General features: G+C 47.2%; 3 protein-coding genes across 3 annotated transcripts; 2 read left to right on the top strand and 1 right to left on the bottom strand.

The window, feature by feature from the left end:
- Positions 1–2428: 2428 nt before the first annotated feature.
- Positions 2429–3664, top strand: LOC137917039 (type-2 angiotensin II receptor-like). Its single transcript, XM_068759924.1, has one exon. It carries the CDS (start codon positions 2429–2431, stop codon positions 3662–3664), a length of 1236 nt encoding a protein of 411 aa, XP_068616025.1.
- Positions 3665–7292: 3628 nt separating this feature from the next.
- LOC137917038 (SH2 domain-containing protein 1A-like) lies at positions 7293–9342 on the top strand. Its single transcript, XM_068759923.1, is given in 4 exon segments — positions 7293–7429; positions 7629–7692; positions 9066–9299; positions 9301–9342. Coding segments are annotated over 4 exon segments (477 nt in total).
- A 2279-nt stretch (positions 9343–11621) lies between these two features.
- LOC137917037 (teneurin-1-like) lies at positions 11622–22667 on the bottom strand (the record flags this gene model as incomplete). The annotated part of the gene is made up of 9 exons (XM_068759922.1): positions 11622–12377; positions 12833–12975; positions 14661–15367; positions 16246–16547; positions 17351–17562; positions 19025–19167; positions 19837–20081; positions 21550–21843; positions 22423–22667. Coding segments are annotated over 9 exons (3047 nt in total), but the record flags the coding sequence as incomplete, so codon positions are not given.
- Positions 22668–22878: the final 211 nt, after the last annotated feature.

Genomic DNA, 22878 nt, shown 5'->3' on the forward strand with positions numbered 1-22878 from the left:
TAGAAGCGGGCTGTGAGACAGATGTCTGGAACTGAATCTCCGGGTTTGGATCATCAGACAAACACGGAATTCGACACGTCGTCAAACTGTTAATCACGTCTTTGAATCTAATGATGAGTGATTCTAGGTTTTTATTGATGCCAGGCACAAACACGTGTTTCACATATACAATGACAAGTCAAACGTGCACCAAGGGTAGTTTCAACTGATTTCTTAAAGCTATGATAAAGTTAGACTTTCACTTTTCAGAGGTACTTATCTTATTTTAACGCTGATTAGAATACGTACCATTTATACATCTAGTTTAGCCAAATCTGGAGTCGCGATGTCGGAGCAGATGCGCCGAATCAGTGTTCTTCACTTTCCACTCCTGGATGAAAGAGGAACTGTGTGGAGGCAGCGCCACAGATCAGTCGTTCCTGTCGTCCTCTCTTTGTTCGGGCTGCCAGGGCATCATAAATGTCTGTTTTTAATTATTACATGCCTTTTGGCTTCTCGGTGTTGGGTGAGTGTGAGCAACTGTGCGTACTTTGCATACCAGCGGAAGAACATTATGACAATCACAATCCTGCTCACCACGTTTCCCAGTTTCTGAAACTCATGCATGAAGGAAGGAAGGAAGGACGGAAGGAAGGAAGGAAGCAGCAGAGCTCTTCATCCGAGGCCTTACAGCTCTTTGCCTCGGCCTCCATCCATCATCATCACCATCATCCGTGCCCGCCGGCAGCTTTCACGGCGATTAGAACGCGTCGCCTCCTGATGGAGACTCAGTGGAGTAGAACGCCCGTGCACGGCTGAACGCACGTGCAAGCAGAGGTGAGCGTGTGGCGGTCCGTCCGTGCGTGCGTGCCATGGCGTGAGATTAAGAGCATCCAGAAGTGGAGCATGCATGCGCACGTGGACGCGCGCAGCAGAGACGCACGCTCGCACCACTGATCAATGGAGCTGCATGTGACGCAATCGCTCTCGGCGCTTTGTGCGCATCCGTCATTAAAAGTTTCACCAGAGGCTTTAATGAAAAACCACTGAGGGGAAGCTCCACTCTTCTTTTTCCTCTCCATCTTCTCCTTCGCTCCCTGAAGAATCTGCTCATCCTCATCCTCATTTGTCTTCCACGCTGCCCCCCCCCACTCCCCATGCGGCTGGCTTGACTTCCGCTGCGATAGAGTAAATATTTCCCATGGCTTATAATCTGACTGCTGGCAGGATGAATATGACACAAAGAGCGAGGCTCTGCTAATTAACACACGGTCGACGTTCTGCGTGTCAAAGCCCCCCCCCCCCCCCCCCCCCCACCCCAGCGAGGACGGGCGGGCCGTGACCTTTGACAACTCTAAATGGTCCTTCTCATGCTATACGAGCAGGGGCGACCCCACGTTGCGTGTCTGCAGTCACACAGGACACTCGGCTGTTACTGTCACCAACATCTTGACTTGATTTCCTCGGATCCGGACTCTTCTGGTTGGGAATCAGAGAGGGAGGCAAAAAAAAAAAAGGAGGGATGGAAGGTAAAACAGAGAGAATATGTTTCTCTCTCTCTCTCCACACTGGCTCACATCCAGGTACAGTCCAGCCCCTCGGTAGTGATGGAGGCGTGACGTGCAAGCAACTTGTGCGTTGCGCAATCACCAGGAGGCTCCTGCGGGGGCTATAAGACCTCCAACCTCTTCTGGTTTCCCAGAGCCTCCTGTCTGTTTGCTTCACACACAGACGCACATATTTCATTGAGAGGAGTCGAGAAGAAGCTGTGACGACACGGACCGGAGCCTGCGGAAGAACTGAGAACCTCCTCACCGCTGGGACTGGATACTCGATCGTTCCAGGTAAGCTCAAGCCTTTATATTGGTAGAAATCATATTGTAGAGCGTCTGTTGATTGAGTAAGGTGTTCCTTTTAATTTGATTGGTTACTGCAAGCACTATCTTAGCGTAATTACCAAGGAAGTAACCATCTTTTTTTTTTATCATTAAAAAAATGAAACCTCGTTTCATTTCCCACATTCCGATTGCTTCTCTATTTGTCGTCATTAATAACGAACCCCTCTGGTGCGCCAGGCTTTTAATGGGATCACTTTAAACGACTTCTGAGCCTCCCGTAAAAACTATTAAAGTGAAAAACGAAGTTGCAACTTTTGTCATCTAAATCTCAGAATTCAGTCACTAATAGCAGAGACATGTTTCCGTGGCGTCTGTGGAGCAGCCGTGCTATCGTATGTATTTCATTACAGCGCCACAGGGCGTATAATGTGCCTTTGATGTGATTCGTCATCGAGTCCGACTCCGCCGTGTAGGAGCATTCGTTCGTTTCTCCGTGAAAGGCAGCTGAATTGTTGATGCTCTGCTGTTCCAATGTTATTCCCAGCCAACCTTGGAATACTGAAAGGAGGGAAGTCTAATTGTGGGACGGCGAGGACACACCCAGGTCAACAATGGCAGTCCCAGATGATCCTTCCCCTCTCAACGCCACCTCCTCAATGGAGGTCTATCTGAACGCCTCCTCTGATCGCTCCTGCTCCGACTGGCCTTCCGTTCCCATGGCCACCATCATCCCCGCCATCTACGCCGTTATCTGTGCGCTGGGAGTCCTTGTCAACGCCCTGGCGGTGGGTGTGTTGGCTCATGCCAGAGCCTCAAGGACAACTGTAGCCAACACCTTCATGCTGAACCTGTGTGTGTCCGACCTCCTGTTCCTGCTGTCGCTCCCCCTGTGGGCCGTCTACTACTCCCGGGGCTACAATTGGCCTTTTGGCTGGATCGCCTGCAAAGTCGCCGGCGCGCTCCACAACCTCAATCTCTACGCGTCTATCTTCTTCATCACGAGCATGAGCGTGGACCGCTACTTGGCCATCGTGCGCCCGCTCCGCTCCCAGAGTACCCGGAACCCCAAACGCGCTCGGCTGGCGTGCATCCTGGTCTGGCTCTTGGCGTGCGCTTGCACCTTCCCACCATTTTACCTGAGGAACATTCACCACGTGGAGGAGCTCGGCGTGAAGGCCTGCGGGCTCTCCTTCCCTAGCTATGACTGGTATATGACCCTGGTCTGCATGAAGATTATTCTGGCCTTCCTGCTGCCCCTGCTTGTCATCTCGTGCTGCTACTTTGCTATTGGCAGACACTTGATGGCTGATACGGGCCTGGTGAGAATGCACAATGCCTCGCACCTTCCCAACAGTCCTTCCTTTAAATCCCAGGCGAGCATTAAATCGGAGAGACCCCCGACTCCATGCATGCGCCCCAGGTGCACGAACAGCAGATCCCTGGAGGGCAGGGGGCTGGAGCGGGTGCTGTGGACAGTGACCGCTGTGGTCCTGTCCTTCTTCATCTGCTGGTTCCCGTTCCACTGCGTGACCTTCCTGGATGTGCTGTGGAACGAAGGCTGGCTGGACGGCTGCTGGGTAGAATGGACCGTCCATAACCTCACCCCGCTCACCCTTTGCCTGGGCTTCTTGAACTCGGCCATCAATCCTGTCCTCTACTGCTTTGCTGGAAACCATTTTCGGGGCCGTCTTGGGAGTATCTGCAAAGGCCTGTGTGTTTGCTTTCAGGCCCGTGGGGATGATCGCAGCCAGAAGAGGGGCTCCTTCAGCACCAGGCTGAGCTCCTTTTCTCTTAAGCTTAGTGACTTTAAAGACCTGGCAATTAAAGAGCCCTCTGGTCCTGCTTAAAAAAAGACCAAGTGACTGCTGAACTCTAATAAGCATGGCTATGTGAGACAGAGCTGCTAACTCAGCCACATTCCAGCAGAGCTCCATGCAGCCCTAAAGACAGCAAAAGGTGGGCGGATCTGGCGCTGGTTTGTTTGTTTGTCTGTTAGCAAGATAGCTCAAAATGCTAACGATGGATATTGATGAAGATTTTAGGAAATGTTTGGAATGTTACCAGGAACAGTTGATGATGGTTGGTGATGATCCCGAAGAGATCCTGGAATCTGGATCACTTTGAAATCTGCGTTAACATTGCAATCAATGGAACTTCAAAATGTGTTCCTCAATATCTCGGTTGATTATTGACCGATGTTTATGGAATTTGACACAGTGACGTAGGGTGGGGGCCTCTATCTCATCACCGAATTTCATTCAGATTGGATTTGGAAAGAAATATGACATTTTAACATTAAAAACTCCATTTATGTATTCAAAAAGCAGTTACAAATACACATCAACTTTGATTCACTTTTACTTTTCATGGTTGCTGTATAAAGATACCAAGAACAATTTTGAGCCTTTTGATGATGATGATCCAGATTACCATGTGGACGGTGTAAATCTAATTAGGAGGGGAATGAGCTGCTCGGCGGAGGTCTGTGCTCTCCGAGTGCTTTTCTACTTTAAATGTGCTTCTAGTTCATTTTAGTTTTGAAAACTATTATTTTTGTGAGATTGTGTTTATTTGTGCCTTAATAACATTCTTGCCACATCACATTCTCCTGTTACCTCCACTCTGACTGAATGTGCAGCTACAGCATGATGGCTTTCCTGGCCAGAGCCACCAATACATTAATGGAATACGGATGTATAAGGAGAAATATTATTATATATATATTATGTACTCATTGGTGATATTGTTATATATCATTTTATTGTTTCTGTTAAAAAAGATTAGGGAAAATAAAATAAAAGATTCTGCATTTATTTGACGAAATAACATTTCCCTAAAATGTTTCTCTGATTGAAAATATTCTAGATATTCTTGATTAAAACAGGAGACTTGCAGGATTAGCTCCTCCAGAATGTCATCTAATGGATTCCTTACATATCAAGTCCAGATATCCCATTCTGATGCTAATTCCCTTTTACTGCCTTCCAGTCTTGCCAGTTGTGTCGGTCGAGACGATCAATGATGCGTCTGTCTGCTCTTTGCGTGCAGCTTCCTGCTCTGGCGCTGACCTGTTGGAGTCTGGTGCAGCTCTGCTGGGATCACTGAGAAGCTTGCATTGTTCATTGTATCTACCTTTTTCTATTTTACACTTCCTATGACACACAGCTCCTCCCTCTCTATCTGACTCTTCATGCTATAAATATATGCCAGTAATCCCTCTCTCTCCCCCGTAGTCTTGTGCTCTCTCTTCCTCTGTTTGTCCCTCTTTCTGTCTCAGTCTGCAGGTCCTTCTGTCCTTGATCCTGCTGAATCTGGACTTGTGGCCCTCAACCCTGATACCAATATCGCTAGCATTAGCATTTATAGTTTTATACATTTTGTTTTTGTCTGCTCCTGCTCTGTCTCTCTATCACTTCACTATCGATCTCCTTGTTTTTGACTCTCCTCCTACCTGCCATTCTCTCTCTCTTTCTCTCTCTCTCTCTCTCTCTCAACCCAGCCAGTCAGACAGATGGACGTCCACCATGAGCCTTAGGTTCGGTCCAAGGTTTCTGCCTGTTAAAGGGAAGTTTTTCCTTGCCTCCATTGCCAAAGTGCTTGCTCTTGTGGGTCAAGTTGGGTTCTGTCTTTCCCTGCAGGTCTTTCCCTGCTAATCCTGTGAAGTACCTTGAGATGACTTTCTGTTGTGATCTGACGCTATATAAATAAAATTGAATTGAATCCAATATCGGCTGACTGTTTCTGAACATGGCCATGACCCCCACAAAAGAAAGGCAACTGGCAGGCTACTTGCAGTCATACATTAATCTGTTACATTTTTCCACTGGATGGCGATAAAGGGCCTCCCTGAATGAGATGCCACTGCTGCTGCTCACCCCCATAGAGCCCCCCCCCTCCCCCCCACCCCCCCAAGTCCCACCGATCCTGATCTCATGGAGCAGAGCAGACACAGAATGATGGCTCATCAAGTTTAGGTTCTGAATGTACAAAAGCAGGGATTGTCATAAATCCTCTGCGTTACAAAGGAGCTACCAGCTCGAACGCTTGTGTGCCTTCCTTTCCTGCCAGAGTTTTGGAGGATCTCCTGGCAGCCTGTGAGCATGTATGGTAAGAATGAAAAGAATGCGGGTGAATGCTGGTGATTTTCACACAGCTGATGGGCTTCAATTAGCCAACCAGAAGGCTTGAGTAAACGTGAACAGCATGTCACCGCTGCAGCCATTGGGTATTTTAATCACCAGGCTCTTAATTTGACACATGCAGAGCTTTCTGAATGACAGCACAGATTGCAGGATGAGTTCTCCACGGCTCCACAGTCTGTTCATACAGGCCTCCAGAACAGGTGTGTGTCCTTGATGCACGTTTAAAGAAGAGAGCACGGCGCCTGACTGATTTATCTCAAGTTCACACACGAGTCGAGAAAGATGAGGTGGCGTCAATATTTTTTATCAAACTTAACTGCAATGTTCTCAAGTCTGTTCCACGATATTTCAGAGGGAAACGCTTTAAAAAGTAAATACTGACGACAATGCAGTGATGAGCCATGTTTTAGATTAAGACTGAATAAAAAAAAGACAAATCAAAAATCAGCTGCTTCTCATTGGTTTAGGTTTGTAATCCCAAGAGAGCCCATCTTATATTTTTGTCAGCGGTTCCATCAAATGTTTAATTTAAATCTGTGACGACTCCAGAAAAGAAAAGATAACTCCCCCTCCATTTTTTTTATCCTAACTTATCAAGCAAGTACGTAAATTTAGCCGCATCTCACACATAAAATCCTGCGTGCACGTTAACACATCAGCCTTAAAGGTCACATATTTGAAGTCACAAGGGACTTGTACTTTAGGTGAGTTTGCTCATTTATTCGGAATGCAGGAATATTCTGATGGAGGATTTCACATCATTTATATTTATAGCGTACGTAAAGGACCTGAAATCTTCTACCAGTGAAGCTATACATTGGAATTCACAGAAACTGTGGTGGAAATAGACAAAGTTAGCAACTTCTGTTATAAGAAGAAAAACAAAAAAACAAAGCAAGGCCTCTGGATAATTGAGCTGGATAGGAGAAGTCACTGCACAGGCACAGGCACAGCATATATTTTTCTGTTTGAAAAGGGCGATATTGCTTCTTCTATTTTTTTCAATCCCTCTCTTGTGCTTTCTATTGTTGTGGAAATATTCAGTTAGAATCGTTGAAGTTATTTCCTGTCGAAAAATACAATCATTTCCTAAGAGATGCACAAACCCACATTTTACTGGTGTGCGTTTGTGCACACGCAGCGTGTCTTATGATGAGGTGGAGAGAGAGAGAGAGAGAGAGAGAGAGAGAGAGAGAGTTTACTTGAGAAATCTTTAACAAAAATTCAAGATAATGACAAACACATTAAATACAACGCTGGAAATCTGCCTCAGCATCTGCCCCCCTCCCAGTTGTTGCTTGCAGTAAAGAGAGGATATACTGGTGCACCAGTGATGGAAAACCTGCCAGTCTACCACGGACCGATCGGCAAAGAAGAGGGGGAGCGGCGACTGGGCCGGGACGGACGGGACGGGGCCTACCTGATCCGTAACAGCGACTCTGTGCCGGGCGTGTTCTGCCTCTGCGTACTGTGAGTATACAAACCCAGATGAACTCGTCGTTCCCTTTGAGCCGCGTCTTTGGGACCTCAGGTGATCGCACCAACACACGACTTTGCTCTCCGCCGTTATTGATCTTGTCACATTTAAGAAAAATAAAAACCCACACAAACCATCGGAGGAGCTGCAAGACGAATGAAAGGCCAACCGTTTGTCTCTGTGTGGTTGCAGGAGCCACGGCCACGTGTACACCTACAGGCTGCGCAGGGAGGAAGCGGGTTTGTGGGCTGCAGAGGTGAGACGCAACGCATTTCAGCCAGTGCTCATTAGCTCTGGAGGCTATTTTGGTGGCAGCCTCAATTAAAAACGCTGTGAATTGGCAAAAAAAACCAAACAAACAAAACAACAACTCCTTTTCTCTACAAGTGACAGCTCGGAGAAATTAGTGCATTTCTGTCCCTGTGAGTAATAACGTCCTGTGAGATGGCCCCCGGCCCCTGTCAGCATTACTACAGCCATGGGAAACCAAGAACTGCATTTGACAGCATTTTTGTTGCGTATATTTATTGCGAATACCCAGGGATGCAGACGGCATGGAGACATCTGCAGGCTGTCACCTATGTTTGATGTGTTGTAACTGAATTTTACACTCACCCATCCTTTAGTGACAACATCAATGATGCAGAAGGAGGATTCACCACAAGCCCAATAACAGTTTACATTATTCATGTGTGAAATCAGTCACTTTAATGCTATAGTGTTCTGGGGGGGAATAGGGGTACCACTCGTGGCCAGACACAGGAACATCCAAATCGCTTGTTGCTGTACAACGTGCACTCTTTTATTCAATGTTTTCACAATGCACTGAGAGAAAAAAAAGCGTTTCACCGTTTCTCACGGCTCTATTGATAGCAAATGGGTGGACAAAAGTGATGCCTAAAAGTCCTTCCTCGACGGGACATGTAGCAGCGGAGTGGGAAATGCATTCAAAATGATGCCAAGCTCCCTCGAAGACCCACGATACATTTAGATTGAGCTAAAGCCAAATGAAACGTCACACAGATCCGTAGCTACGGCCGAAGATGATGAGGAGATATGAATGATCTTTGTGCCATTTTTGTTTAATTCTGTCATATTCAGTAAAGCTGCAGAGATAATGTGGGACACTTCTTAGATGTCAGACATAAAAACTCGAAAATAAGTGCATCTTTGTTGACTGATAAAATATATTAAAAAATAAATAACAAAAAAGCCCACGGGAGTAGATGCTTTCTGGGGAAACTGAAAAGAGATCCTTCCTAATTTAGCTTTCAAAGCCCTTGAGTATATGCTCCATCGTTTTACAGCCATTATAGATTGATTTTCTTTTGCATCGTCTTATTTGTTGCTGCTGCCTTTTATTTACTTCAGTACGAGCTCATTGTGGATCAGTGTAGCAGATAAAAATATCATTGAATGATTCCCAGCCCATTCCTTTGCACATTCAGCTTGCACGTCTGCCCTTGCTTTTAGAAAATCTGATGCCCTTTATGCGGCAAATCTGCAAGATCTTATTTCCAGATGACGTTGGCCTGCCCTCTTCCTTTCCTCGTGGGATTTGATGTGAAGATGTAGAAGCTGACTTTTCCTCTGCTGGTTTTTTCTTCTTCTTCTTCTCTTGCATTTCAGACCACTCCTGGTGTGAAAAAGCGACATTTCCGGAAAATCAGGAACTTGATATCAGCTTTCCAGAAGCCTGGACAAGGACTGGCCATGCCTCTGCTCTACCCAGTCACTGCTTAGAAACAAGCACATCCACGCGCCCTGTAATAGGCTGTCACCAACACACAGCGGGCCCAACTCCTATACCTCCAGCAGCGGCCGCCACATTGTGCTCGGGGACAGAGGAAGCAGCAACACGGTTGCAGCAAGCGCTCAATTAGGGGCAGACCCTAAGCAACATTGACTTGTGTGCAAAAATCCCAGCTTTTGCATGAAGCCTGCTGTTATGTTTTACACGGTGCATGTGAAGTACGGTAAATGCCATTCTGTTCCAATTAACCATTCTGTGTTTGCTAAACCCAAGTTATTAAGATCATATAGCAGCGACTCAGTTCTGTATCCTCCCTGATTCTATTTCTGTCTGCACATCTCACAGGAAGTGCCTCCTCTCACTTCCAGGGATGGGACGTAAAATATTCAAACAGCAAAACATTAATATCCATTACTGCCTGCTAAAGTTGACAACAGATATTGTGCTTTGTTTTCTTAATGCAATTTGTTTGTGTGAGTGGCAAAATAAAATAAAAAATGATATTGGTTGAAATAAACTAAATTAAATGAGGTCACACACACACACACACACAACGGCACACACCCGAGCCTCCGTCTGACGTGTAATGTGGAACAAAAATTCAATTTGACATATTGAAGTACTGATTTCCATGGAGAGAATGCTGACTGCTGGAGAGGGGGCAAGAATCTGTCATTCATCTGATTGACATTACTGGCGCCTCATGACAAAATGAGTGAGGAAAGGAGAGAGAGAGAGCATTTATTCAACCCAGCCTATTCTTCTGTGCAGCGGTCTCCTAGCAACCGGATTCTCCATCCTTTCACCACCGAGATGAGGTTGGACGGTATCTCACGGAGCATATGGCTTGAATGGGAAGGAGCGCCGCTTCCGGGGAGCAGAATGCTCGTCGGGAACGTATATCACCTGCTCGCAGTCGGAAACATATGCATTGTGTGACTCTGTCATCCGCAGCCCAGCAGAGAAATACAAACAATTAATGTTGGGCAGATGGCGGGAGGGAGGTGAGCAGGGGGGGGGGGGGGGGGGGGGGTGTAGGCAGACGGGAGAGGATGTGGATTAGTGGGAGCTAGATTAGAAAAAAAGCAAACTTCTTTTCTTTCTTTCTTTCTTTTGTAACTTTCTTTTTTTTGGGGGGGGGGGGGGGGGGGGGGGGATTGGAAGTGGTTCTCATGTCGTCTGATTGGCGTTTCCTAATGAGAAGAGACAAGCTGTAGAGAACACCGCAGCCAACTCCAGGTCCTGCCCCTTCGGCACTCAACGCCCACTCACTGAGGCTCAGCTGTCACATTTCTTTTTCCCATTCTATGTGCTTTTCTTCTCACTCTCTCCTCCTCCTTGCTCTTCTTCTTCTTCTTCTTCATCCACTCTGTGTCTTCTTGCAACAGCAGGTCCCCCCCCCCATGCATATCTCAGTTAAAGCTGTAACGAGGGGTGGTAATGACAGCGCAGATTTGAAAGTTACAAACTCCAAAGAAACAAGAACAAAGCGTGAACAACAAATGTTTGGAAGGGGAGAGAGGGAGGGACGGATAGAGAGAGAGAGAGAGAGCCCACTGGTGACGGTAGCCACGAAATCCGAGGAAGCGAGCTGGTAATTCACACATAATAACTTTAATCAGCCTTATAACCCAATAAAGTTAGATTTTTTAGCGAGAATATTTACTATAGCCATGTATAATTCTTTGCAAAAATTTAACTGTTTTCTATTGATGAACAATACTGACACTTATGAACAACAGAATTTCCAGTTGAGCACTTTTTTTCCCAGTGTGAAAGCACTGGCTATGTACATTCTTGACTTTTGTATTACACACTCAAAGAAACTACAGTTTGCGCACAGCAGAGGCAGGAAACCAGGAGACGATTCCTTTTCTAAAGGGGAGTGTCCGAGTCGACAAGGCCTCTCTTACACAATATGTAAACGATATATCCGGGGGGGGGGCGTAAACCAAGTGGGAACTCAAACGGCGACCGGAGATCTCTTTAGTCGAGTCATGAGGAGGGTTGTTCCACGGTAATCCTGAAGTCCACGTCTCTGCAGGCCAGTGAGTTGGTTTCAAATGATGAACAGTGTTGAAAGAGCAAATTACAGACAATCAGTCCATCAGTCAGTCAGCGAGTCAGTCGGTCAGGCGGTCAGGCGGTCGGGATACAAAAAGCGAAGCCACAGCCAAACCACACTGCTTGTGCCACTGTTAGAAACTGGAGGAAATGGACCATAATAATAAAATACCATCATTTTGTCACAATTAAAGGCATTTGGAAATCCCTCCCCCCACCCCCCGATCTCTCTTCTTGTTCTTCTCCTGTTGTCGTCTTCTTCTATTTTTTTTTTTTGGGGGGATAAAGTTTAGAAACAGTAGAACAAACCAGAGTAGAGTAGAAACAGGCAGTCTTTGGTGAGGTGGGGGGCTGCTCGCGTGTCTCTGTTACCTGCCCCCCACCTCGCTCAGTGTCATAAAGTGAATGTTGGAGGAGCAGTCGGCGAGCTCCGGCTGCTGCTCCACGGGCAGGGCGTAGTAGCCGTCGTAGCCCTGCACCAGTCCCCGGGACAGCAGCTGCTGCCTCTCGGCCTCGCTCCACGCCCTGCTCCCCGTGTCCCCTAAATCCGCCCTCTTCCGCTCCTTCTCCCACGCCCCCTCCACTGCCCTCTTCCTCGCCTCCTCCTTCACCCGCGCCCTCTCCTCTTCCTCGTTTCCGCCGTAGCGCACGCACAGGCACAGCGCTCCCTGCTGAAGAGTGATGTCAGCGAATCGTCGAGTCCTGCCGTTCACCATGGCGCTCATCTGAGACACGCTCACGTTCACGCCGCTCTCCAGGACGCGGCCCCCGACTCCCAAGCCCAGGGCGAGGTCTTCCTCGATCGGCCGAGACTGCAGGAAGTGGTGGCTGTCGCAGCCGTGCACAGTGAAGCTCAGCCCACCGAGGTGGACGGCGCCATTTAAAATGGCCGCCACCCTGCGGCTGTCCTCGCTGGCCACGCCGATGACTTCGGCGCTGACGAGGCCGTGCGAGACGGCAAACCGGATGCTGGGGCCGAGGAGAGATGGCCGGGAGCCGAAGGGGGGCGGGCGTGCCGGTCTGTGGCAAGTGGAGCCGACGGGTTCCGAGACCAGAGGGAGCCTCTCCAGAGAGATGAAGCTTCTCAGCTGCCGCCGCAGCTCGCACTGGATCCCCAGAACCACCTGGGACAGAACAGCAGAGCTTCAAGACCACGTTCCGCCGCAGACACCGGTGCACCGGACCAGGTGACAGTCTGAATGACGGGGTTCATTCAAATGCAGCGTGGACGTAGAAGAGTCTGAAAACCGTCACCGCCTATAGGAAGTACCGACTTGCTGCTTTCATTTGACTCAAGCAGAAACTTTCCCCGTTGACGAAAGGATCCCCCCCCCCCCCCCTCTTTCATTTCATTGTTGACACTTTAATTTCACGTTTCACGTTGTATTTGTCACTTTTCATGATACTGGGGCCGTCATATCGCCTCTCCTTTCAGCTACACGTGGCAGAATCTCTTTTTTGAGTTATCATCAAGCGATATTATTCTCAATACTTTCAATCTGAATTAAAATACATTTAAGCACACATATGTTTATTTATTTTGTGCCTTGCTTTCTGCAGTCAGCGGCTGAACGCTCACCTTGCTGGAGTCCCAGTTCTGAGTCTTGGTCTGAGTCTTCATCAGTTCATACGTTTGTTCCAATCGGCCCACATCAGGCTTCGGGAAGCCTGGGACGACGTTATGAAGCTGGAAGCCAAAGAGCTGCAGCCAGCTCCCAATGTCTGGACACGCACGTACAGACAGAGGAAAGAATACACGCAAAGGGAAAGGTTAGATTATGGCGTGCACACAAAAAAGTCATCACACTTAGTAAGTCATGGTCAAAGGTGTGCGACAACAAAGTTCAAACCTGTACGATGAAAATAATGAAGACTCATATCATCTCACACACTTGGTAATGACAAAAATAAAAATAACAACAGCTGAGACGATGGGAGAAGAAAAGAGTCAGAGGAGGAAAAAGGTATAAAAGTGAGAGAAACGAAACGGTTGTTAGCTCCATTGAACGTCGTCGTGGAAAGATTTCATCGACATCAAAGACATCACCAGACAGAGTCGGTGAGCAGAGAGGCTCAAAGGAGGAACAGTTTCTTCCATGATGGATCAGCCAAGCCCGCAGGCACAAGAAAACGACGCTGGGGAAGGTGATTAGTTTGGACGAAAACAAAAAACTTCTTATCAATATTTCTCCCAATCTTCAACAAAAAGGATGTTTTAAATTGATCAATCAATTCCTCCCTGGCTCCATCGCCATATTCAAATGTACATTTGGCTATAATTCTTTACATTATTATTATTATTATTAACATTTTTGAACATGGTTTGATGACAGATGCGTGCTGAGCTGTTTTCCAATCCTTGCCTTAGTGCGTGATAAATATTCAGAACCTGCAGCAAAAGTGACTTTTTGATGTAATTTTACATGCATTGCATTTTCGGGTTTGAAATGACAATGATAGTAAGTGTTTTTAAGGATTCTGATATTATTATTATGTTATTCTAGCAACATAAATGAGCAGATCCTCGTGATTACGCAAGCCACTTAATCTTAAACCCAGAATTTAGCAAGAGCCCAGACCACAGAGGAGAGCTGCTGATAACGGGCGTGGCCGGCTTAGTATGCAGGAAAGAGCCTACTCTGCTGCGTGCTTCATCACAGCTTGCAGGTTCGACGCCCGGATGATGCTGACAGTCAGAGGCGAGGCGGATCCCCCCCCTCATCGCCACCTAAAAAGATGCTCTCAGTTACATTTTTTACGGGTAACACTAATGCAAGCTGAGGCCTGTCCCCTTGGACAAGACGGAGCTGGTCCGAATTCCCTCGCCTAACATTGAAAAAGGGAAACCGCACATAGCGTGTGGCGGCGTTGCTTTGCCAGTGTTTCCCTGACAAAGACACTTCTTCTGCAATAAACAATCCTCCACCAAGAAAACGCGACACGCCAAATGAACGTTTGAAGAACCAACAGAGGACACACGCCTCCCACCGCCACCCCGCATTCAATCTCCTGCCCCCCCCCCCCCCTTCTCCATCTCTTTCCCTCGCTCCTCGCTTGCGTTCCTATTTTGTCTCTCGGGGGGGGGGGGGGACGGTATGTTCTTGACAGACACGGGGAACGAAACAAAACAGCCCGTGTTCAAAAACACGCTGATCAGAGCTGCAGCTGTCCTTTGTGTCGCAGGTACATTCTGCCTGTCGCATCTTCTCTCTCTGCCACGCAGCTCACCTGTGGTTCGCTGTGAGGAGAGCTCACTCATTCTTTACGGCTGATGTTGATGACGGCGGGGGGGGTGGGAGTGGGTGCTGCTGAGTGAAATATCCGTATCCGTGTGATGGCCATAATGCGACGGATCACGCCACTAATTCATCGCTCACTTACGGAGCGAACGAGTGCGTGACGCTCACCTGTTGTAAACTGTGTCACCTCCTCCACTCTCCCGACCGGGCAGTTATTCTTGAAGGAGTACAAATTGAAAGGCTTCGGCTCTTTGCCCAGCTCTCCCCACAGATCGTGATTGGGCGACGTCCATCGGCCGGCCAGCGTGTCGTAATCGCGCCGGCCCAAGTGGACCAGCCGCGTGAGAGGATCATACAAGCCACCGTGGAAGCCGATGACGAGCTGGAAGTCAGGGCTGGTGTCCTGGTAGACCTCGCCGTAGGGCGTGTAGAGGATCTCCTTCACCAGTCGGCCCTTGCTGGAGAAAACCGCCCTCGGACTCCCCACGCTGTCACAGGCAACATAGTACTCCTCGCCGCTGCTCAGCTCCATGGCGATGAGGTGACCCTGCAGGTCGTAGTACAGCGATGTGATCAGGCTGCTGCTGTGGTTGTACAGGTGGCTGACCCTGGTGGGGTGCGACAGGTCAGCGTAGAAGAACTGCAGCTGCTCGCCCTGGCTGCTCTTGGTGGCCACCCGCCGGCCCAGCCCGTCGTAGCGGTACCACACCGCGCGCTCGCTCGCTCTGTTGAAGACGCGCGTCAGCAGGCCGTTGGAGTTGTAGTCGAACAGGTCGTTGGTCCGCTGGCGGAGGAAGCCATCGTCGTCCACGGTGTACTGTAACTCGCCGAGGTGTGTGATGCGGTCTCGTTGGTCGTAGCGGAGTGGCGTCAGGCTGGAATGAAAGCGAACACTCAGTAACGCTGCTGTGGGGTGTTGAACGTCACAGCAACGAGGCTGCGGCGGCCACAAACAAACACTGGCTACACAGGACGCCATCACTGAAGCACCCACGTCCCGCAGCCACAGACGTGGCGGTCTTGAGTTGTGTTCAGAAACATTTTGGGCAAGTCGCTGTCTGTGCAGCATTTCTGTGCTATTTAAAGACCGCATTATTCACACAGTAAGATGCTGCCTGGTTTCACAGCGTCCAGTCTGACGTGTAACGGCGCTGCTCTTCCACGCTCCCATTGGATTGGCAGTAAAACGGAGTTGATGGCCGGGACAGCTCAGGTTGATGACACATAATCGGTTTAACACTTGCCAGTAAGTGAGTAAGAAATAAATATTAACAAACCTTCAGCACCAGCGTCCGTACTTTGAGCTAAACGCTGAGGCTAACGGGAATGAATCTTTTTTTTTTTTTTATTGCAAAACAATGCACTGATCAATTAAGTGCATCAATTAAATTCTAATTCATTGTACATGTAAATGACACAAAACCTGCTGTTGAAGCATTTATACTTTTAACTTGTTGGTTATGTACTGAGAAAAAGTTCAACAAATAATTGTTTTCATTCAAAGCTCCAACTGACAGGAATAATACCTGTTGATACCAGAGCCTTTGATCACATGATAAGTGCTCTTCTTGCTTTTGTGATCAATAAAGCTTAATTCTTAGACCAACTCATTGCATCTTTACATTTACTGCTTATACATTTGTGTCTGATGCTCTCTGGTAAACTATACCCACGATGCTATGCTGCTCTATGATTGGCCCATCTGTCCGAGGCTTATTCTAATAGACCTGAAAACCACGTGTTGCTGACGCACCGTGCGCTTGTCCCGTGGCTGAGCAGGTTAATGTTCCCGTTGAGGTCGTAGCTGTAGCGCCACTGAGGCCGCTCGTTCACCGAGGCGCTTTGCAGCTGGCTGTCGGCGTCGTACTCGTAGGTGTAGCGCGTCACGTTGCTGTCCACGCCCACTCTGATGTCGCAGGTGGTGGTGCGGCCGGCGGTGTCGTACTGGATGGTCATCCAGTAGGCGATGGATTTAAGGATCTCGTACTGGACCTCCACCACCTGCCCGTAGGAGTTAAACACCTTGGTGTGCTTCATCAGGTGGGTGGTGATCACCTGCGCAATTGCAGACGAGATGATCAGTCAAGCAATCAAATATGGAAATGTGAAAAATCAGGCTTGGCTTTCATGCACCTTCGTATCAGCTCAGTTTAAAGGGCGACACAAAACATTTTCGACGGCGATCAGCCGATCTTTTTCTCGAGGCAGAAAGACCGAAGCACAAACGGACCAGCGTCTACGGACAGGACAGACGTAAAGAGCTGACGCGGAAAACACTTGTGTCTCTGACAATGCTAACTGCGCCTCTTTAAAACGCCACCGATGAGACAGATTTGGGAAATAATGGAAGATAACAAAGTTGGAAGAATACGCTGGTTGTTTTGTGCAGATAAAAGTATGCTGACAGGCAGCTATAATTATAACAAAGTTCTGCAAGCGGTTCTGAAAAGTCTAACAAAGCATCCGAGTCTACAAGCAAAAACAAGCGTGACTCGGAGCGCCGCTCTCACATCCGATCAGCTGCTGTCCGGGGGAACAGCTTGGTTTATTGACTTGGCTGCTGAAATAAAATATAAATCTCCACTGAAGTCAGAGGATTTTGTTTTCTTTGAAGAGCCAAATAATGCCTGGATCCGTTTGGCCCACATGGAGATTTCTCTCCCCACCGAGTCACACTTGCTTTTGAGCGTCAAATATTCCCTGTTTTTGTAGCTGCGCCTTCAGCTGTTAAAAAAGTCGAGTGTAAATTCCTAGTTTTGTATTACATCATAATTTGATCCAAATATTGATTACTGCAGCTTTAACGCCACATAAAATTAACAATTTCCACTTAAACTACTAAATGTCCTTCTGCCCACCTGGTTGAGGTCGTAGAAGATGACGCTGAACTTGCCAAACTGCTCGACCCGTCCCGATACGTCCACATAACGATAAAGGTCGATGGGAAGAGGGGTCTCGTTGATGACGGCCTGCATGCTTGTCACTCTGAAGTTGTTGTAGCTGTAGTCGAATCTGGCGTTGACCAAGCCTTCTTCGCTAAAGCGGAAGATCTGCCGACTTGTCAGGGGGCCTGCAGAAGAATCAGAGTAGTTTTATGTAAAGTATATACACAAAATCTTTTTTTGTTTTTTACACAGCTGGCCATTGATCCCTGCGTCCAAGCCCGCCTAATTCAATAAAATCAAGGACTAATTCAACTTCATTAACGCAGATACATGCAGTGCGATCCATTCAATCTCAACTATCCTCACGCCTCCGTGGCATTTCCAATGGTGACCTTTAATGTGGAGAGATAATGAAATCTAAAGACAATAGCCGTGATTGGCCGATGTGCTCCTTAATGTCAGGACATCAACTTTAACAACACCATTCATCACCGACGCTGCTGCTCGCTGCCACAGCTCATCCTCCATTTGGTAAAAAAAAAGAAAGAAAGAAAAACCGCTCCTGCTAATGAAACAACACCATTACGGTGCTATTTGAGATGACTCTGATTGCAGTTAAAATGACTAAGTGTGCAGCTTTGTTGTCGGTGAAGAGCCGGATCAGCATTACATCTTCTGTTTTTTTTTAATTTTCTGTGGAATGCTGATGCTAAACCTGCACTAATGGGAAAATGGCAGAGCGCTGAATGATATGGAGGCTTTTCCCGCAGCCCTGGGGGAACTCAGTCTGTTCGTCGCGCTTCTCTAGCCGTCTCCTCTACAAGCTGTCATCCCTCCCTCGGCTTCTTTTGCTGCACCCTTTCTTCTAAACCTACAGCATCTCTCTCCTTGATTTGGTTCCCACCCTTCCTCTCAAGGCACAATTACCGCTATCGCTCCCCTCCCTCCAAATCTCTGTTTGTTCTGCTGAAATGAGATCAGTTAAAGGAAGGTGAGAGTCTCTTCTCAATGAGGGCAAAGGGATAAACACACGCACACACAGAGTAGTGACACCCGATCGCTGCCAGCCAATCGCAACGCAATGTGAAGTGGACCAGCAGCAGCGATGAGAGCGCCGCCACTGACCCTGCAATGACGCCGTGACTTGATAGAATCGGTGAACTGCATTAACAGAAATGGAACATATCCTCTGCCACAGATGAAAGGACCTTATCGATGGCCATTCTACTGCTGGGCGATGCTGCAAATCACGGAGTGCAACGTCTTCCTTAACGAATTTTCCAAATCAGAAATGACAATATTGTTTGCGATGTAAGCGATGTTATCCTCTATTCACAGCAGTCTGGTCACAGATGCGCTGAAGAGGTAGCACAGCTAAAACCTGGGGGCTGGTTTCACATCTACAGCTGTGGTAGACCACAGTCTCTTCCAGTCCTTCACACCCGGCTTTGTTCGCGCTTCTAGCTGCAGCTGCCTGTGCTACGCAGCCTGAACCACTCATTGCATTTGATCAAATGTGTGTGAATATGCAGTTTGGCCAAAGTACATATTTTCTGAAACTTTTATTTCCAGATCCTAGCTAAGGACTCATTTAAAGAGGACATTTGCAGCGGCCGGTCTATGTGGCGTGTACGTGTATATATGCACCTGTCTGCCTGTATCGTATGGAACTTATGAAGCCATTATGGGTGAGATGAATGGTCTTGACGGTGCCAGAGGCGTCGTCGTAGGTGAAGGTCACCAGCGTGGAGTCATAAACCACCTCTGAGAGTCGGCCGGCTGACGTGTACCTTGAAAAGAGGAGTGAATCAAAGAAAAGCACAATTTACAAAAAAACCCGAGATGAATGACTGGCTTGTGCTATTTCACAGTGGAGTAAAATGTATCCAGAAAAATACAATATCACAAGTAGAGTAAAGCATATGAACTTCTATACAAGTAAGCAAGCGGGGCCTCATGAATCATACAAAGAACCTTTTGCCTGGTAAGGAACGAGTCGCATCATACCTCAACATTTAATCAAAATCAGACTCCCGGCTGTGGCAGATATGGCCTTTCAAATAGTGAAAATGGGACCATTTATTATACTGTACTGCCCCAGTGAGCCAATAAGTGTTAAACATGTTAAATGCCAGGCGACTGCCTCCACCAGTCCTTCAACTTGCATCAGAATAAGTTCAGTGGTGTCTGACATAGTGTGATGGTAAAAAATGCGACCTTTAATCAGACTCCGTATTAGTCCAATCAGTGTCATTTTAAGGCTGTGTGTGTGTGTGTGCTAGGCTTAGACCTGCAATAAGGCTTTTGCATTTCTGAGATTAGCCTTTAATTATATCATCTTCATCAAGCCAATCAGTGGCGTGTTTTTGTGCAGCTAATTGTAGTGCAAAGAAGCCTCCTGGAAGTGTTGTGTTACCAGGGGGGGGGTATCTGTAATATTCCTGTGCCCGGCGTCGTACCTGTAGATGACACTGCGTCCGGTTCCCAGATACTGAGTTCTCAGTAGCCGTCCATCTAGGGCGTAGTCCTGCATGAAGGAGGACTGGCTGTCAGGAGGTCTGTATATGTTCCTGTAGTAGCCAATGGACAGGAGCGACTGCAGGGTGTGCTTCACCATGCTCGGCATCGTCACGCCAACCAGACGGTCCGTCTGGTCATATTCAAAGACGTACCGCCGCTGGCTGTGCAGAAGCAGCATAATGGACTGCAGGAAAAAAGACAAATAAATGTGCAGCGTTACACAACACACAAAAAAACGAAATCACTTTATCCACCAAAATGTCTGCGCTGCAGAAGAACCTTGGGTTTCTCTTGGAGACTATTTATCATTTATTTATATTTATTTATCAGAAGGACTCTGAATTTATTACACAAAAACAATTTTATTTTATTTTTTACTTATCAGACAGGTTTCATAATGTCTATCTGGAAATGTTTAAACTCTATTTAAATTCTGTTGCGTAAAATCATTTTCTTCATTAACTGTGAGGCGTAATATTAATGCATTAATAGCACATGCAGCTATTATCAATTCTTAGACGAGTCTGGAATATAACCTCATTTACACTCCATTATTTTCCAATACCAAAAGCTGACGTTAAATTTAATTCAGGATGAAAATCATCCCATTAACCATTTCAATTAATTTCAAGGGCGGAAATAATAACTCCTGGTCGACTTCAGCTTTGTCTCAAAGAAAGGACTTCTTTTCATCTATTTCAAAATGCATCAGCTCTGCCTCATCTTAAAATCTTTAAAGACACGGCAAGTGTTTACTTTAAACTCATTTGGGAAATTTCCGGTTTCTTTTCTTTTTTAGCGCCCCCCCCAGCACCACGAACATGTCCTCAGGTTTTACTGCTCTCAAAGCTGCAATACTGTTGTGTAGTCCTGCAGCTTTGGGTAACGTTTCATCTAAAAGATTCTGCACAATAATTGAACATGTGAAGCAGGCTTATTGGCCTCTGTATAAATGGATTTTTATAGTTAAATATAATAAATGGAATTCAACGGCAGCCTCAGATGGAGGGAGAACACATTTACACAAGGGTGTGACACCAGGGTGGCGCCATGAATGATCTAACGCTCTTTTTAAATTAGTCTTGCATACTGCAGCCACTTCTCATTAGGGATGTCCCAATCTTTTTTGATCCCGAGTCCGAGCCATTTGGTTTTGAACCTATTTTGAATCGATACCGAGTCCCAATCCGATATGGTTTAATACATAAAGAAAATAAAGACGAGTGAAAAACGTATTTTTTATTTTAATCTTCTTATTTCAACATTAACTCTCAAACAGAGCACTTCTGTGATATAGCTTGAACATTCAAGTAATAAATACGCTGTGTTACAGCGAAACTCCAGATCTGACAAAAAGTTATGACAATAACTATCCATATATATCCGAGTCCTGATCAGGAGCTAACGTCCGATTTCGATCGAGTCCCGCAAGCTAGTGATCGGACCTCATTTCCGATCACAAGATCGCATCCCTACTTCTCGTACTTTCAGTGTTAGCTTTGGTTTCAGATAACTGCAATGACCTTGAAGCTGCAAACAAAGGAAGAACAGATGTCTGTGATTTCTGACAGCAACAACACAATCAAGGACGTGTGACGTTATTGAGCCGTGATAAAAACGTTCACGTTCCCCATGAGCAGGACGCCTCTTACTCTGTCTGCGTAGGTGTAGCTCCAGATCTTGCCGTTGACCCAGGCCCTGGACACCACCTTATCGTTATCGTACTCCAGCCGTTCAGACCATTCTCCACGGTGGATGGCGGACAACAGTCCTCCACCAGAATAGCTGATGTTTACCTCGGTGTATTTGCTACTCGGGGACCAAACCACGGGCCTGCCCAACGAGTCATACTGGATATGGAGGGTGAATTTCCTGTGGTCATCGTAGATCTTCCCTACTCTGGTGTTCTGATCAAAGTCTATGGACAGAAGGTTCCTGTTATGAGCCTGCAGAGAGAAGCAAGTCAAAAGTCAGCTCAAAGGAGAACGAGAGAAACAGTCATTATGAATTCTAAGTCAGGTCACGAACTTGAACGACGTGCGTGTGAAGCAAGCACTGGATTAGCTAAATTAATTTTGACATTTAGAACGAAACTTAACCTGCATAATAGCAACAAAACAGCTCGCGGGTGAGGGGAAATTTGAGTCCTGGGGACAATCAATTAATGCACGTCAGATAAAATGTCATTTTCTATTTGATGCGTTCTGTTTGCGTGGTGTACTGTCTGCGTCGAGGAAAAAGAAGAGGCGCTCGCGACTCTGGGGAAACTACGGCCTGCGAGTCATTTGATCACTTTGCTTCCAGTGGCGTTGATAATCAGTCAAAACATGTAAGCTGTTATGTAACGCAGGACTGTACGGACTCTATCACAATGGTGAACGGCCACAAATGATATTTTTAAAGGAGGGAAGGATGCATGTGGTGAAATCACACATTGTAACATTCACTCAAAGTGCCTTTGCATTTCCTCGTCAATGAGATGCGTCCAGGTTTCCACAGAAGACGTGGGTGATCTGGTGCTTTACCCTGAGTCTGCGTTCATAAGTGCTGTAGTTGGCTTTGCTCTGCTCCTTCCTCTGCCTCCACTCGATCAAGCTGGGGGTGTGGTCTCCCGGCAGGCTGATGTTACAGCGACTCGCCGTGGGGCTGACTCCTCCCCCAACGCCACCGAGGAGGAGGGGCTCTGTGCTGATCGACAGCTCCATCCCACTCGCCAGGGACACGAGGAACGAGCCATCGGCGCTGACTCTGTATGAACTCTGAGCGTGATCTTATGAAGGGAGGGGGGGAAGTCACACAAAGCCACAAACGCCCTGTAAGGATGCAGCTATAATGCAACACGTATACAAAGTGTGAAAAACATCAGCCGATGCCTCTCTAGAAGCAGTTTGGAGAAAAATCGATGAGACACAGCAGCAAAAAAGAGTGTGATGAATATATGCCCGTTTTATCTGCAGAATGCTTTTAAATGCTCTCTGAAA

The sequence above is a fragment of the Brachionichthys hirsutus genome, unplaced genomic scaffold, assembly GCF_040956055.1.
Source record: "Brachionichthys hirsutus isolate HB-005 unplaced genomic scaffold, CSIRO-AGI_Bhir_v1 contig_1485, whole genome shotgun sequence".
In the NCBI taxonomy this organism is placed as follows: Eukaryota; Metazoa; Chordata; class Actinopteri; order Lophiiformes; family Brachionichthyidae; genus Brachionichthys; species Brachionichthys hirsutus.